At 40.0% G+C, this 17,852-nt stretch overlaps 1 protein-coding gene across 1 annotated transcript in view; it reads right to left on the bottom strand.

Moving 5' to 3' along the window:
- Positions 1–871: 871 nt before the first annotated feature.
- htr7c (5-hydroxytryptamine (serotonin) receptor 7c) overlaps positions 872–17,852 on the bottom strand; it is a 23,903-nt gene continuing 6,922 nt past the window's right edge. The window contains exon 2 of the mRNA XM_020590278.1: positions 872–3,055. Within this exon, the coding sequence (XP_020445934.1) occupies positions 2,317–3,055 (739 nt within the window). The 3' untranslated portion in view covers positions 872–2,316. The remainder of the gene's footprint in view (positions 3,056–17,852) is intronic.

The following is a 17,852-nucleotide window of genomic DNA, read 5'->3' on the forward strand; positions in this document are numbered from 1 at the left end:
TTCTTTTTTTATACTTATGAACACAGCCTGACTTAATCTGTACTTAGATAGCTAACATATTAAAAGTCTTACAACTAACTGCTATGAACAAGTTGCTGTTTTTTGCAAAGTGTAACTTATTTCCTGCTGGTTTGAGTCTTTGAATTCCTCTGACCACAAGACATGGCACGTCACACATGTGAGACTTGACATCATCTCTGTGTCTCTACAGAACAGTAGAAAGCAGCTGTCACCCAGACTGACTAAAAGATTTAGCTTCAAGCAGTGAAGTGTATACAGTAAATGCATCTTTCTGGGGTCACCATCCTCAGGTACATCTTCAGACTATTTGCAGTAGAATGACGGCCTTGGAAATAAAACACTCGTTTTAAAAAATACCATGAGTGTTTCAAAGACTTCTAGCAGGCTTTGAGGTCTTTATTCCTCATGATAGCCCTCTCAGTCTAGTCAGCAAAAATAATGAATCTGTACAATAACTATGTGCATTACTCTTTTGATGATGATGAGGATGTGTTCGGTGGGGCTAAAAAGCAAAAGGGCCCTATATGATTCTCTGGTGTTTGAAAACATGATAAAAAAAGATCTTTTTATTCTCACTCCAAAGAACTTCGATGCCATCGCTGAATCACTTATGTTTTCATGAATGTATATCATTAGTGGTTAAGGCGCCGTGCTCTCGCCGCTGTGCCCTGGGTTCGAATCAGGGTTGCGTCAGGAAGAGCATCCGGTGTAAAACGTGCCAAATATCAACATGCGAGTCGTCAGTGTGACAATTTGCTGTGGCGACCCCTAGACGGGAAAAGCTGAAAGTGACTTTCTATATCATTGGATGTGTGACATAGGGCACAGTGACATTTTGACCAGTTGATTCTTTATTTGTAAAGTGATGAAATGCTTTGCCAGTTCCCTGGCTTTTTTTTCTGAAAGCAATGATGAAGCAGTCAAACAGAGTAATCACAGAGCAGTTGTAGACAAACTGATCTTACATGTTATAAAATAGCTGTTGATTACAAAATGATGCAAGACAGCGGTACATCTGTTAGGAGGAACTGTACAGTATGTTCAAAAACCCGAGGTAGAAAAAGCACGCACTGCTTGAATGATGACGTTTGACACAGATTCTTACAGGTTACCAAGTAGTTCAAATGGGAGTGTAGTCAGGACAGAAGTGACCACATCCTGATTCAAAAGAGAGACAGAAACACTGTCGACAGCCAGTGCAACAAAACAGTCAGAAGAACATGTAAACTTTTAAAGCAAAATTGCAGCGTACTTTTCTGTATCAAGCAAGAAGGTCAGCAGCAAAGTGTGGGATTAAACCCATCAAGGCAAAAAAAAAAACAAGAATGGAAAAGTCCACAGTATCATGGTTTCTGACATAAAGTATTGAGTTCATATTGAATTAATGTGTGTGGTAAAATGGCTGGCTGAAACATGGAAACGCCTCTGCCAAACCGTCATTCACTATTAAAAGTCTCATAATTTATGTATACAGTGGTGTGTAAGAAAACCATTTTTCATGCAGATGCTAAACAAAGTACTTTCAGTTTATCTTGTAGAAATACCAAGATTTCATGAATGGAAAAATGTTTCCCTTATGTTGCGTTTTAACACCATTTTACACCCACCTCATTTCCTTTGGCATCATCACACTTTAAACATTTGTGAAACATTTAAGGTGCTCCTGTTAAATTTAGTGAGAGGACCAAATAGAAACAAATGGCTGGAGATACAGTGATATAAATACTTAATACTTATTTAATCCTGGCACAAAGCACAATCCACCTCAGAGTGTTCACCTCCTGGCTTGAAATCAATCTGTTTAAACACGATTTGATGAAGATGCACAGCAGACATTGTGCACAAAACAAAACAAACATCAGTACTGTTATTATACAGAAATCTGTTTGCTTCTTGTTCCTTTTGAAAGCCTTAGGATGATTGATTGTGTTTCATTTCCTTTGTCACTACATGATCCCACCATAAATCCAGAGTCAGGACAAAATTGTGGCATATGCACAAAAGCAGTGTCGGCTTGAATAGCCCATCAAGCACTCTCTATGATTTTCTTTCTCAAAATAGAATGACTGAGTCACACACACACACACACTCTCTCTCACACACTCTCACATTGGAGTGATTGCGCTGTCTCTCTGTCTTTGCGAGGGGCCAGAGCGCCACCAACAATGACTCTCACTCTGACAGTCTGTCTAGAGGCTTGCTGTGTACATGGTGCTCTTTAAGCACCGAGTGTATAAGTACGGGGTCATCACACTTTTCCAGAGTCGGTATATGCCGCTAAAATATATGCCTGCTTTACGCCTTAAGAGCCTCGTGCACGCCCACAGCAGACAGTCGACGGTTGATGTTGCGATAACGACAGCGGAGAAGGTCACGATAAGTGGAGCGCAGGTCCCGGTTGAAGAAGGCGTAGATGAAGGGGTTCATTAGAGAGTTGGCGTAGCCTAACCAGAGCAGTGTGCGTTCCAGCCAGATGGGCACACAGCTACACTCCACTCCACAGATGAAGGGTCTGGCGGTGGATAGAATGAAGAACGGCAGCCAACAAACAGTGAATACCCCCACGATTACCCCGAGTGTTGTGGCTGCTTTCTGCTCCCGCTTGAAGATGGAGATGTTTCTGCGCTCATGGTTAAGCAGGCGTGACAAGGCAGCGCACTCCTCAGCCATACCGGGTGGCTTCAGGCCCTGCATGCGCAGCGCCTCATTGGTCACTGTCTCAAGGCGCTCACGCCGCGAAAGGTCGGTAAAGCGATGCTTGGCGCCACTCTTACGAGCTGCCCTGAAGATCTTATAGTACATGACCAGCATGACCAGCATAGGGATGTAAAAGGCTACGGCTGTTGAATAGATGGTGTAGCCAAAGTCTTGGCTAATGAGGCACACACCTGCTGTGTGGACATTTTTGGCCCAGCCGCAGAAAGGTGGCAGGGTAATGGATGCTGAGACCAGCCACACTCCAAGGATCATCTTCGCCATCAGTTGACCATTCTGGCGGGCTGGGTAGGTGAGAGGCCGCGTGATACCCAGATACCTGTGAGGAAAGGAGACAAAAGAGGCATAGGTTGGCTTTATCTTCTCAAAAACAAAGATCGACATTCACTAATCACAAATAACGCACCCAGACATTGCTTAAGTACAGAAAGTTGCTGCCTAATGTAGCATCAAATACATGTCCACAATTTTCAAGGACAGACATTTCAGTGAGAGGTCTCACTCTTTGGCTTTGCCTGGAGGGCCGTTAGCAGCTTTTCTTTGGCATTGGAGGAGCTTAGCATGTAGAGCCAGAACCATCAATCAAACCAACAACTCAGTGGAGGTGTCAGAAAAATAAATATAAAATAAGGTATATAGGCTTGAATTTGTACAAAACTGGGAAAACAAACTCTTCTCACAAGATGATAGATTTGTGACATCTCCATGTGTTTTGGCTGTGTGCCCGCAGTCTACAACAATATCAACTGTGTCATTGATGGAAGCTGTATCCGTGAGTCTCCAGGCTGTTTTTCTGTTTTTTTCTGCTGTTGTTAATCACAACATTAACAAGATTTTGCAAGCAATGGCCAGTTTGCTTCATTGTCCACCAGTGATGCTATCAGCAGTGTCGAAATCAGGATGAATCAAATTCTTCACTTCATCAACGGCTTTTTAAATGTTGAATTTTTACATATCTTGTCTGTTATGAAAGTGTTATTTAATCTTTAAACATTTGCTTCAATTTTCCTAAAGTATAGTCCTTTGATTGTCACAAATGCCATGAGGCTGTGTACATAGAATCTGCACTTAATGTTGTGTTACATTGAGATTAAAGATAGGCTTTATTGTATTTGCATGAACCTGTATGACAGGCGCTATATACTAAACTTGATTGATTAATTGTTGTCAAACATACAAAATTCCAAAATTGCTTAGAAATCTATTTCACTGCTTTTTAAAACTGGCACACTGCAGCAACAAAAAGTTATTTGCAAATAATCAAAATCCTTAGTTTGCCACCTACTGACTTGCTTTAGAAAATCTGGCATCTGTGCTGCTCAAAAAACTGACAATGCACAGTGCAGTTGGTATTGATGTAGATCAGAATCACTTGGAAAGGACAACTGCACTACAGCTGAAAGTACTCAGGTGTGTGCTGCATAAAGTCACATTGTTTTCACCTCATATTAGGGCCACATGCCATGTGTACTGTATTAAACCGACAGGTACCTGAGACATGTGATGACAGTACATACAATTCCTGTGAGAATTTGTCACAGTTACCATGACAACAAGTGAACGTCCATCAGTTAACTGAGACAGGTGACATTATTTTGTTGCCCATGGCAGCTCTGGCAGATGGGGAAAAGCTCAAGAAAGACAAGAATGGAAAAAACTCTTGCTTAAACTGTAATTAAGCTTCACAAGGGGCACTGAATCCGTGAAGACAAAAATGTCAAGCAGGTACAAGGCAGATAATGCTGGGGAAATTCTTAGGAATATGTAATGGATACCCAGAAATCCAACACTTCTCTCTGAATGTGAACTCTGTAATGAGGAAGGTGGTTGTGGGGCTTATTTGGGGGGATATTTATGTGCCTGGTGGGGGTGGAGGGCAGCAACAGGAACCTATGAGTCATCATCAGCCCTTTAGAAGGCAGAGCTGTTTTCAGACACTCTCTTATTAGTTACAAAATCCTCTCACCACCTTTTAGAGACAAACAAATGCCAGGTTTGATAAGACAGCATGCATTTTAACACTTCATTACACAGCAGCTTGTGTGTATTTTAGCAGGATGAGTTGATGCAAACATCTGTGAAACCTCATGCTGGTTTTATCTTGTGCATTTTGACACAAATAGATTAAATTTTATTGACCCCAGAGAAGCGATAACAGGGTACAGCAAATATGAAAGGTGTATAATAAAGAATGCTATAATGAGAATGGGCAGACACATCCAACAGCGATAGAACTACAACATACTAAGTACCCACACATAATATGTGAATATGCCCAGTGAAATCAGTTGAGAACAGGTCAAATAAGCTATAAACAAAGCACTGGTACATAAGAGTGCCATAGTAGTGAGTCCTAAAACCCAGAACTGAGCATTTTTGAACTTCTGGTTCCCTCGCCCTGAAGTTTATGGGTTCTTTGAATGGGTTAGATTTCTGAAATAAGGTCTGTGGTTAACACAAGGCCAATACAAAGGCTGTCTGGGATATTAAACATCATCACGACACACACGGAGACTAATCTGCTCACAAGCCTGCCTTTACAGTCTCATTATGTTTAAACTTGTCCACTTGCAAACTGTTCTAGCTAACTGACACAGCCATGATCACTAGCTAGATCAGGTCACGCTAAGAGGAAAGTTTTTTTTAGAAGAAGTAAGCTCGCTAAATTAAACTACAAGTTGGAAGTCATGGTGGTGACAGTGAAGTCATGGGACCGTGGTGTAGTTCATTTATAGCCTAACAATAGCTTTTTACATCTGGCAATCATATCTGGGCTTCAAAAATTATAAAAGTGGTGTTCACTTGTGAGGGTTATCTTTCTGAGAAAAAATACATCATAAACCATTGTTTGGCACAGAGCTTATTTTCTGCAATAATCCAAAAGCCTATGGAAAAATCCCATTGACTTTTTGTCAAGGGAATCATGGAGATAGTAACTTCTGGGCTGAGCCTATACATCATCCCTACAGCACTGTATTATTACCTTTAAGCCTGATATTGCAAAAGTTTGATACTGTACTAAGCAGCTACTTGTTTAAACACTCAGCCATCACAGAGTAACATTAGCATTCATTTAGAGACATGTTTCTGTTCACTTGATGACTTGATGATTGTAATATTCACTTGGCATTTGGCTCTATTTTGCTCTTCATTAACCCCTCAAGGAAATATTTGGATTTGCAGTAGCTAAATATTTCCTTATGCTGACTAACTAGTTACTAACTTTGTCTGCTGTTCTGTTGAGGTAGTGTACTACAACCTGTTTTTCAAGCTTATTAACCTAAAACAGCTGCCTATGACTGAAAACTCCACTAATGAGTGCACTGAGCGTGAACCAAAACAGTTCAGCTCTGGGCCATAAAACCAAAACACTGAGCTTAAAGATACAAAAATACCCAGAATAAGTATGTAATTAATTAGAGTCAAATACATGTATGCATTACATTGGATCATATTATACAAAATGTGTAGCATCTTAGACTCCACATAGGATATCTCAGACCACAGAGGAAGCACATGGTCAAGCTAACAACAAGAGGCCATGAATTATAATTACCTCCCATAAAACAGCATGGGTTTAACAGAAACACACATAAGGAGTTGTGAGAGTTTTGTTAACTCTGCAGGGTTTGGGACATATCCACACCTGCGGCAGCCCTCAGGGACCACCAGCCATAAACAAACAGGGCGCCCATGCTAATGGAGAATGCCATTAATTCCCCTAGGCTACCATCTAAAGCAAACTATTTTCTGCAGTCAAATCCCAGAGAGCCTGTCAAACCTTTTAGGGCTACAAGGGGATACACAGTGAAATATTTACTAAGCTGCACTAGGTTTGGGTGGCAAAGTTGTAAATTTAGTACAGGGTCTCCTAAAAACTGCAACAGGACAGGAAGTTCCATAGAACTTTCCACTGGAAAATTTTCATTTACACTGTACATCTTGCTACTGATGGATATATAATTCCTGTCATTGTGCTTGAGGGCAATCCAAAATTAGCCTGCGAAAGAGTAAAGTGTTGCCCATTTTAAAGACAGTATCTTTTTCTGTTGCAGTTTACTGTATATTGTATCAGTGACGTGCATGAGGTGGGCACTGAGACACATGACATTGCCTGAACCAAACTTTTTATTTGAAAAACTGGTTTATTATACATAAAGGGAATGAGACTTGACTAAGAGAATAAATGAGAAAATCTGAAAACACCCAAGGCCTTGTCAAATCTATGGTCAGTGTAAAATCTTGTTTTTAGAGGAAAATCAGATTTCTGCACTATATATGAAAGAAATGCTTTTGTCATTTTTATAGTTTTTTTTTTTGGGGGGTCTAATATAATTGGTTTTACCTGCTGGGCTGACTCTGCCACCATGTGGTTTCTCTTTAGATTAAATAAGTAAAACAAAAGTCTCATGGAGTATTCATTATGAGCTGCTATAGAATGAAGAGCACCACCTCCATCTAGTACAAGTTCTGGGATTTCTCCAACATCAGATGACAGCTTTGATCCTCAAGGAATGCTTCAGCTCTTCTATTGTATTTGAAGAACCTCCATAAGACAAAATTGAGCTGCTTCTCTCACAGAGCATACCGCACAACATGAGTGGAGTTGTAATTTTCTCAACAAGGAAGCAAAGGAGCACTCCCAGCTGCTCCCCATCGATTTATGCAGGCTTCAGTCTTGCTCTGTTTAGTTCAAGTGAACATGCACATTTGGGTCAGGTTCCCTTTCTTCTCTGACTTGTGCTCAGGTTAAGGTTGGAATGAGTGAGTAAAATAGCAGTAGTAGGTCTTTTTTATCTCATTTCTCTTACATAAATCAAATGGAGTCATTCCTGGACAGACGTACTTCTTCCCTCATATTTGTCTGAGATACTGCTGGATCAGACTTGTATAAAATAGTCTGAATAATTGTGGGCACTTATTTTAGCCTGGGTGTAGTCAAAGGTGCCATCTTGAGTTTGATGAAGTGTTGCACTGATGTTAAGCTTTAAAGGTCACTTCACCCAAATTACAAAAACATTTTCCCACTTACTGTTAGGCTCCAACTTTCCACTAGTAATATTTAGCCACGCAGATTGATGTTAATTACCCAATTATTCTTTAATTACTTTTTAATTACTTTAGTGGTGGTGGGGTGACATAATGTTGTATGAGCTGCAAGGTTTTTAAATATATTTCATTCTTTTTTTGTTTTATTTAAACATAAGAATTCGACCTGAGTATTTTTAGCCACACTAGCATGGCAACATCAGTCACTCAGTCAGTCCACCACTTTGGTCCAGACTGAATGGATTGCCATTAAACTTTGTACAGACATTCATGTTCCAAAGAAATGTGACACTTGACTTTCATCAAACAACCCCAGCAAGTGAAAGTTTTACTTTATGACCAAAATACTGACATTCACATCAACCTCAGCTGTACAGTGTCTTGAATGCTAATTATAAAATGTTAGCATAATAATATTCTAAGCAAAGATGGTAAACATGTGACGTTTCTCAATACAGAGTAAGCCAAGTTCAGACTCTTGTATGTGGTAAGTTCAAACTTGGAGTCCAAACTCCAGAGGACGAGAGGATGCAGTATGCTCATTGTGCAATTTGAGCAAATAGTCAGCACACAGTGCATTCTGGGATACTTGACTGTCCACAAGTCCACACCAAGCCCCCAGGAAGAGTGCTGGGATGTGAAGCAATTTGGCTTACATATTTAGATTCTGTAAAACAACAGAAAAAGCAGAATCATATAAAGAGACAAGCTGCTCTGTAGTACAAATTAACAACCATGTGACTACCATGAACACAGAACTGACAACAAGTTGACAGGGTTATGGGGTCACCATGGGAAATTCTGGGTCCTCTGAATGCAGCTCAAAGACATGTCTGGCACAAAAATAATCCATAATCCATAGCATGATTCAGGAGCTCAGGCCAGCTGCTGTTCTCAAAATATTTCAGGTTTCAGTTCCCCACAGATGGCACTCCTGACTACACTTTAAAAATCACCATGCTTTGCTTTATTGCCAATAATTATGCTTCAATCTTTTTTTAAATTGTTTATAGAATTACTGGGTGCACCCAAAAGCTACGTGACACTTCTACTTCTCTGACTTCAAGTTCTGATGCCTTTATGAATGTATATTACTTCCTCATAATGGTTGTAAAGTAGTAGTCTGGATATTTTATGGCCTTCATAGCATGTATACCACCTGTTCTCACTGTCTCTCACAGTAATAGAGATGAGGGGTGTTTATTAGCACCACCATGATAAATGGATCCCCCCTCTAACAGGCAGTGTGTCCATCCCTGTCAGTGCTAGCTGTCCTTGGACAACAAAGCAATTATCCTATAGGCTCTACACAGTAGAGCCGAGGAGGATAGAAAATAGAGGAAAATAATATCAGGGATGTGGCAAATGAAAACTACACATATAATAAACTCAGAAACACAATAGAAAGTGCATTACTTTCACAAACAACAGCTGAAGGCGATTCCTCCCACTTTGTTAAGCAGATCAGACTCCCAAGAAAAAAATAGCAAGGTGACTTAAGGGTGGGGTATACTCAGACTAAACCAGTCACCCCCACCTTAATTCCAACATACGGAAGGTGTAGGAGCAGGTGTTTAGAGACACCATAGGACCATCTGAAACAATAACAGGATTATGTGCAAACACGATCTTCCATTAAAATATACAGCACAAATGGCAACTTTAAGCAAAATGGTGCACCAAAAAGCCATAAAATATACTAATGTAATAAAAGGTTGCTTGTTTCACATTCAAAGTCCTCTTCATTTGTGTCTTTATAGCAGCATATTGGAACCATGATGTTCAACATCAAACCATCATCGGTGCGAGCCTGAACTATAGTCAGCCATGGATCTGTGTGAATCTGACACTGCATTTCTCAAATATGTAAGTAGCATTTCATTATGGGGACAATTTGACATTTTGGTAAATATTAGATGAAAATGCTGACATCACTTCTGTTCCTGTACAGCTTAACATTAGCACAAGTAAAACAGCTGGTCTGAATATGTCCGAAGGTACCAGCACCTCTAAAGCTCACTAATTATTACAGGGGTAAAATGTGTGTACATCCATTTGAACTCAGACACAGGTGTATGACAACAAACTTGAATACAATGGAAAAAAAGATAAGGAAAAGATGTCCACACCCTGTAAACTATTTATTAGAAACCTAGCAGAGACAGGGAGCTATGTTTTGACCAGAATGGTTTTCATCAGGCAAGTAATCAAAAACCAGATAGACTGTATAAACAGATGTCACCTGGTACTATGTGATTTCCTGATTATGGGTGTGACTGTGCTTCTCTATTTGTACAGTCTGTGTTTGTTTTGGGGGGGTTTTATTACTTGCCTGACAAAGACCATGTTGGGTGAAATATAGCTTCTTGTCTCTGCTAGTTTTTTAATAAATAGTCTGAGGACATCTTTTTTTTTTATTGTATCAACTTAGATCTTTTAACTCGAGTGTTAAAAAAACAATACACTCTAAAACCTCACCATTTTCACTCTGGTTTGATGCAATTAGACAGATTTTGTTACCTCTAGATTACCTTTAAAGTGTTTTGACAAGATAAAAACAATCTTAAGTTCAAATATTTTAGCTTTTAGCTCAATATGTTTTGTCAGATTTCTATTTCCTTGCTCAGCATCAATACACTCTCGCTTACTGTACGTATTCCCTTACAGCTATTGCCAGCTGCTTCTGATCATCACAGCTGTTACAGGCCCTGACCTCTTACTGCTGCTTCAGCCTCTTCACTCTGATAATGGCACCCTCAGTCCTCACAGTTCTTCTGATTCGCAAGCTATTTCAAAAGCACTCATACATATACAGTATCTTCTTCTGATCCATGGCTTATTGAGCAACCTAGCAAATTCATGTATTGAACAACTGTTAAGTATAGCTTGATTCATTCCATTTTTTCTCAACATGAGATGGATTTATGATCTGATGGGGAAGCTTCTTTGAACAAACTGAGTCAGAATCAGAGTAATCCAATTATATTTTGTACAACACATACTACACCATGAAATATTGTGGTTTCCATGTCTCATTTCACTGTGTAGTTCTAAACAATAACCATGATCTCTCTCCAACCAACAATAAGAGCTGTGAGTAATCAACACAAGCAGATTGAAGCTTTGAATAAGTTGATGGTGTTGGCCCACCTGAAGGCCATCACAGATCCCCGCCTGGATCCCTTGCAGTTTGCCTACTGAGCAAATAGGTCAGTGGATGATGCAGTCAATCTGGCGCTGCATTTCATCCTGCAACATATTGACTACCCTGGGACCTATGCTCAGATCCTATTTGTGGACTTCAGTTCAACACCATCATCCCAGACATCCTCCACTCCAAACTGACCCAGCTCACTGTGCCTGCCCCCACCGCTCAGTGGATCACCAGCTTTCTGACAAACAGGAAGCAGCAGGTGAGGCTGGGGAAAACCACATCCAACACCCGGACTATCAATACAGGCACCCCCCAGGGGCGTGTGCTCTCCCTGCTGTTGTTCTCCCTCTGCACCAGTGACTGCACCTCAGGAGACTCCTCTGTAAAAATCCTGAAGTTTGCAGATGACACAACGGTCATCGACCTCATCTAAGACGGTGAGGAGTCAGCTTACAGATGAGAGGTTGAACAGCTGGTTCTGTGGTTCGGTTCTAGCAACCTGGAGCTGAACATGTTGAAAACAGTGGAAATGATCATGAATTTTAGGAGGAGGCCCCCCACCATATCTTCACTCACTATACTCAGCTGCACTGTAGCAGCAGTAGAGTTCATCAAGTTCCTGAGCTCCACTGACTCCCAGGACCTGAAGTGGATGTCCAACATCAGCACCATCACCAGGAAGGCACAGCAGAGGATGTACTTCCTGCCCCAGCTCAGGAAGTTCGACCTGCCCCAGGAGCTGCTGATACAGTTCTACAGAGGAATCATAGAGTCTGTTCTCTGCACCTCCATCACTGTCTGGTTTGACTCAGCAACCAAACAGGACAGGAACAGACTCCAGCGAACAGTCAGGACTGCAGGAAGAATCATCAGTGCAAGCCTGCCCTCCATGGAGGAACTGTACACCTCACGGGTCAAAAGGAGGGTGGAGAGGATCACTGCAGACCCCTCACACCCTGGACACAATCTGTTTGACCTCCTCCCCTCTGGACGGCGCTACAGGTCACTGTAAACAAAGACAACCAGGTACAGGGACAGTTTCTTCCCCCAGGCTGTCACACTGATGAACAGTCTATGTTTAAGGGTATGGCAGGATGCTGTACACATCACTGTGCCACAACGTACATTTGTACATTAGCTAAAGTAGCTTGTATATATGTATGTGTGTACATGTCTGTCTTTGTTTTTTTACTTGTGGTTTTGGTTTTATTCTGTTTTTATATTGTTGTGCACATCGGGGGGCATTGGGCTGGAGTCAAATACCTTGTATTTTTGATAATACTTGGCAATAAATTTTATGCTTATATTTATGCTTATGACATGAAAGTGAAAAAAGGGACTAATCACTCCCCAACACACCAATAACCAGGACTTTCACTCGTTCAGCTTTAAGGGTTACTTCCTTAATTATTCACTTAACAATGCCAGTATCTGGGTTTTTAGCCAGTTTGTCTAGGTCTCATATTGTCCAATTGGTTGCTCCTGTAGTTGTTGTTTAGTCTGTTTTCATGAATTTGCAGAAGATCAGGTCATAATTTCTGTCTTAGTTAATATTCTGGAACAGAAGCAAATTGCTCACTGCCTTAATTTTCATGGCCTGATTCATAAAAAATTCTTATGTAAGAAAAATAATGAGGTTAACACAATTTACATATGCATAATAAAAAGGCTTTATTTTTTCAGCAGCGTTGTTAGGAAACTCTTCAGTCAACAAAAACTTTGATATTTTAGTTGGTGTAGCAATGTATCAAAAATCAATTTAAGGTAAATCAAGTTACCTTTTCACACCAAATACTTTTACTGAATGATTTTTTTTTTTTCATGTCTGCCTGTGATGAATTTAGCCATTTTCTGCTCCTTGTCAGTTTTTATGGACTTTCATTTTAGAAGCAGCCATGGTGACCAGATTTGTGATGCAGCTACAAAGCCTCCATAGATCACTCAAATTTGTACATATACACATGCATGCCACAGCCTCAGTGGGAATTGTGCATAATATGGCATCTAAAACATACATTTTCTACTGTGGGCAGCAACCCACTAATAGCCCCAGACCTTCAAGCTTAAAAAAAATTATAAATATTAATGGCTGTGCTAACTCTGTCTTCAATATTATACAGTGACTAATATCTGTTAGTGGAAGGTGAATAAGTACATGCCAGCGAGTCCATCGTCCTCTGTTTTTCCTGTCATGATGGTGTGAGATCACATGTGTGAGGAGCCCCTCCATCTTTGTAAGCTTCCCTTTAGTTTGTCACGGAGGGCACTTGTTGTCGCAAAAAACATCTTGAAAACTAAACAAGCTCAGAGGACGTCTTAGATGTGGGGGAGGGATCTAGTTCTCCACTTCTTCCCATTTTACTTCTTACCTTTTAGAAAAACATGTTAAATAATTTTTGTTACCAAGGATACCACACGCAGCTCCTCTTTTGAGCCGACTCACTTTCTTCCAATTTGGCATCTAGCCAGCAGTCAGTATAGTTGAAGTATCTGTGCAGCCCATTATATGTCATCACTCTGTGACTCGGCAAATGAAAAAAGACAGTGAGGAGCATCTGGATCCAACTTGTTCCTGAATCACTAGGCACTACCATGTAACATAAAAGCAGTGGCTGAGGATGGCTTTTTTCCCACCACCTATCCTCTTACTGATGTTTTATTTTTGCAACATGGAAAGGTCACAGGCAGTTTATTAAAAAACCTCAGTGAAGAACAAGAGAATGCTACTGATATCTGTATTATTTAAAAGATTATCTTAATTTCTTGTGTTGACCAGAGCAAAAAAACGGGTGTCGGTGGGTGTGCTAGGAATCCCCTGAATCAAACCTGTACAATTCATGTATGGGTACACATATTTCTACAACAAATAAACACACACTTTAAGCAACCCACGGTGACAATGAATCGATTCCAAAATGTCTTGGCTATCATTCCTAATTGCATTGTATGTTTTCCAAAAATACTTTTTAAAAAAGCTAATTCAAAGAATTCATTCCAAGAGGTCAAAAAGATAATGTATTACCAGATTCCCAAAACATGTGTCTAAATGTAATCTTTTGAACATCTTTTCAAAAGGCAGATTCAACATAACACTAACAGAAAGTATAACATACAGGCTAAGTGTCCATACAGCAAAAATGACATTCACCTGCCTCGATAACACCCTACATCCATAACAATTTTCTACACTCACATTTTTTTAATGCCATTTTATGTCTCATGTAAAGGACTTTGAATTGCCTTGTTGTTGAAAGGTGCTATAAAAATAGCCCTGCCCTACCTTGCCTAAGGCCTCCCCCAGCAGATTTACCTACAGAGCAACAGTTGACTCATTGCTGTGTTTAAAGAGTAGCTCCTATAAAACTTCACTGACAACATTATCAAAGAAGCAGTGTTTGTTCCGATGTTCTCCTTCACCAGGATTATGTGCAAGTGTTTAATGTGTACTAAATAAAAATACTCACTGATTCTTGACATAATGCGGACTCTTCTATTTATGTTCGACAATATTCTCACCACACTGTAACAGTACAACACGGGAGATATGAGGGCATTTGTGATCCTCTACAGTCTTCAGCCAGATGTTGGGTGTGTCATTTTAACGGAGATGAGCAACATAAATACCAGTCGACTAAATAATAATCCATAAAGAGGTGTTTAGATAAAGCACATGACACTGTGCTAAGGGAACACTGTTCAGTTATGCCAGAAGTAATCATGTAAGCAATAGCAGCTTTACTGTTTACGTAAGCAAGACTAATTTGATATTTTTCAGGAGAAGAAAGCAAATTGAATGTAATTCGATTTTACAGCAGATGACATGCATCAGAACATCTGATGTGGAGGTCCCCGTCAGAGCGCTGTGCAATAACCAGTCAAAACTATGACTGATGACAGGATTATTCATTACAAGAGCAATTTCACTGCTTTTTGTCTCACCTATGAGCAACAAGAAGGAGAAAACAATTCTTTCTTATTCACACTGTTTCTACTGGCAAAACAAATTTCAATGTACAGTACAATGCTTCCAGAATTCATCTCAATGCAGGGTAATTTAATACCACTGCATGTAAACAAACACAGCTGTGACAACAAGGTAATAATATTGGTAATTCTGATCTGGTAAAATGAAGCTCAGTCTTGTGTTGAAACAGCTGTAGAAACAATATATATTTCATGAAATGGAGACGAATAATCACTGACCTAGTGGTCACTAAAATCACAGAATCATTCATCTGAGCCTGTACACCAGGTTTTAGGGAGAAGTGGCAATAAAATCATCCATCTGTGCCTGCTGGATCATCTAAGCTCCATGTTCACATGCATTACACTACTGTATGTTGAGTGACAGTGGCCACAAACTCAAAAGTTAGACAATGAGTCTGCAAAAATATTATGGTGTTTGTGGTATGGCATGACAGTAAGAGACTGTTAACACTGGCAAAGGCTATGGCAAATTTCAATCAGCAAGAGAGGGCTTTCTGGTTAGTCTTGAGTCAGAGGCTGAGCTGAACCCAAACACAAGCAGGCACACTCCCATATGCACAGGTGGCATATCCAGTTCCAGCTAGCTCACAACTACCTTCTGTAAAGTTGGCCCCAGTCTACACTCATGCTAGTCACTCTGTTAGGCTGTACATGTATCTATTCTTGCCATGGAATTGGCCTTGTGCAGATTTCCATTTTTCTGAGCACCTTAACTGTGATTTGACTGCAGGCCCAAAAACTGCTACTGAAGGATTGTTTTGGTTGTTTATGTCAGCTGTTGCTTCCAAGGTCAAGACCAAACAACAGTGTTGACACTATGCTCTGGATTCCATTTGATGTTGCTTATAACTGGAATTTTCGTATTCCCACTGTCTCACACACACAGCCACGGGCATTTTAAAAAGTCCAGGGGTGCAGTGACTTGGTGTCTTGTTTATGTGCAGTTTGGCAGTGATGGCGTTACCATAAGTCAACTTCACAGCTTCTTCACAGCTGGAATATCAACTCAGCTCAGTGCTGGGGGTCTCTGCATTTACCTGACCTGAGTAAAGTTAAAAGGCAGCTACAAAATCACATGAAACACTTCCATAATATCCTCTTGAATAATGAACTACCAACTAAAATAGACTGATGCACAGCAGTGAACATACTGTATATTTATAGTGACACACCACTGACACAAAATACCAGGGAATTTTAAAGGTTTGCTTTTAAATGTTTTTACCTTCAGGAGCATCACGCTATATGCTCAAACAGACACACAAATTCTCACTGGTGTAAAAGAGTTAACGTCTTGGTATTTGTTTATAAGATCATTCACGCTGCCTGATTTAATGGACTGTATAAGTATTCGGTTCATGTGCATAGAGACCTGAATGCCTAAATTATTCTTAAATTATTCTGCGAGACAAGCAATATGCTAAATGTCCAAAACATATTGTGTTATATTGTGTATGTGTGTTTGTGTGTTGGTAGGGGGGTGGGGTCTAGTCTCTCAGTTCCATCAACTGAAAACCCATTATCTCACAGTTTGGTAAATGCTCATCGTCCCTTTGTTCAATCTCGATGAATAATGGAGCTTACCTTTGGTATGGAAAACACAAAGCACTATTTATGCCACACTAAAGTCCTTTTTTGCTTTCTGTCCTTGGATACTGCTGGGTAAATAGAATGACAAGCTGGGGATAGAAAAAGAAACTCTCTATGTGTGGAGTGATTGCTAATCTATCATCTTAAAATGTCAAATTGTATGAGAAAGTGCAACATATCAGTAGGCTACTGGTCCTCATGTATGGAAGTTTGGTATCACAGATTTTTTAGGAATCAAGGGTTTGTTCCAATTTTCATCATGCCTGTGTTCACAAACTGTATTCATAACATCAAAAACAGTATAATTTCAGTTGAAGAAAGCAAAACAAGCATATCAAATTGGGGTCAGATGGTTTTTACTCAACCATGGGGACATGTGAATTATTCAAAACATCAGCAGTACAGCCCAAAACAACCTCCTTCATAACCTAATTTTCAGTTGTGAAAGCACTTTGGCTGGAAATTTTATTTCAATGTTTGATCTGTCAGTGCCACTGCTGCTGTGCAAATATAATTCAAAGATAATCTGACTGAAGAGCTCACTGATTACCGACTAATGCAAATCTGATTTCAGTGGCTTCCAACAAAGACAACCAATAAATCATAAAAATAAACCAAATCACAGACCATGCGATTTGTCAGTGAAGCACAACAGTGCTATGCTGTTTAAACAAAATTTCATTTTTCTCTACAATACATTCTAGCCATGTCCCCCCCCCGTAAGGGCAAGGACCATGCATAAGGCTCTGTCTCGCAGTGCTGGGTATGTGCCTTCAAAAATTCCACAATGAAACAGAAAAAAAACACATTTTATCTGAGAAGATGTATGTCGAGCAGTTCTAAAGCTGTTAGTGATGATAACTGGCGTGTGAAATCTCTATTTACTGCTCACTACCGAGGGTACATTATATACATTAGGGAGTTGTGAATGAGCGAATGAAGGGTGATTTTGGACACAGCCTCAGTCTTGCTTCTTTAGTTTATTTGATCATATTCAGTTTAATGTTGCATTTCTGTCCTTCAATGAATACTCTTTACAAACTGCCCTTACAACGTAGGGGAAAGAAGTGAAGGCAAAATGGGAAAACATGAAAATAACTACACCATGCACAGTGTGCACAGTGGTTTAGTTCAAGGGCGCTCTTCTTCTAGAGCGGTCAGGTCACATCACCATATCTGATATCACTTGTTGGTTGACATTTTTAATGAATATTGGCTGTGTTGTCTATAAAACACCTTTTTCAAATTAGCATTATATTAGAGTTGCATTAGCTTGAATGATAGACTATCATGCTTTTTACATTTATGTTTGATTTAGCACCAAGATTATGAAATT

This window comes from Monopterus albus, unplaced genomic scaffold (genome assembly GCF_001952655.1).
Source record: "Monopterus albus unplaced genomic scaffold, M_albus_1.0 scaffold12.1, whole genome shotgun sequence".
NCBI classification, from domain to species: Eukaryota; Metazoa; Chordata; class Actinopteri; order Synbranchiformes; family Synbranchidae; genus Monopterus; species Monopterus albus.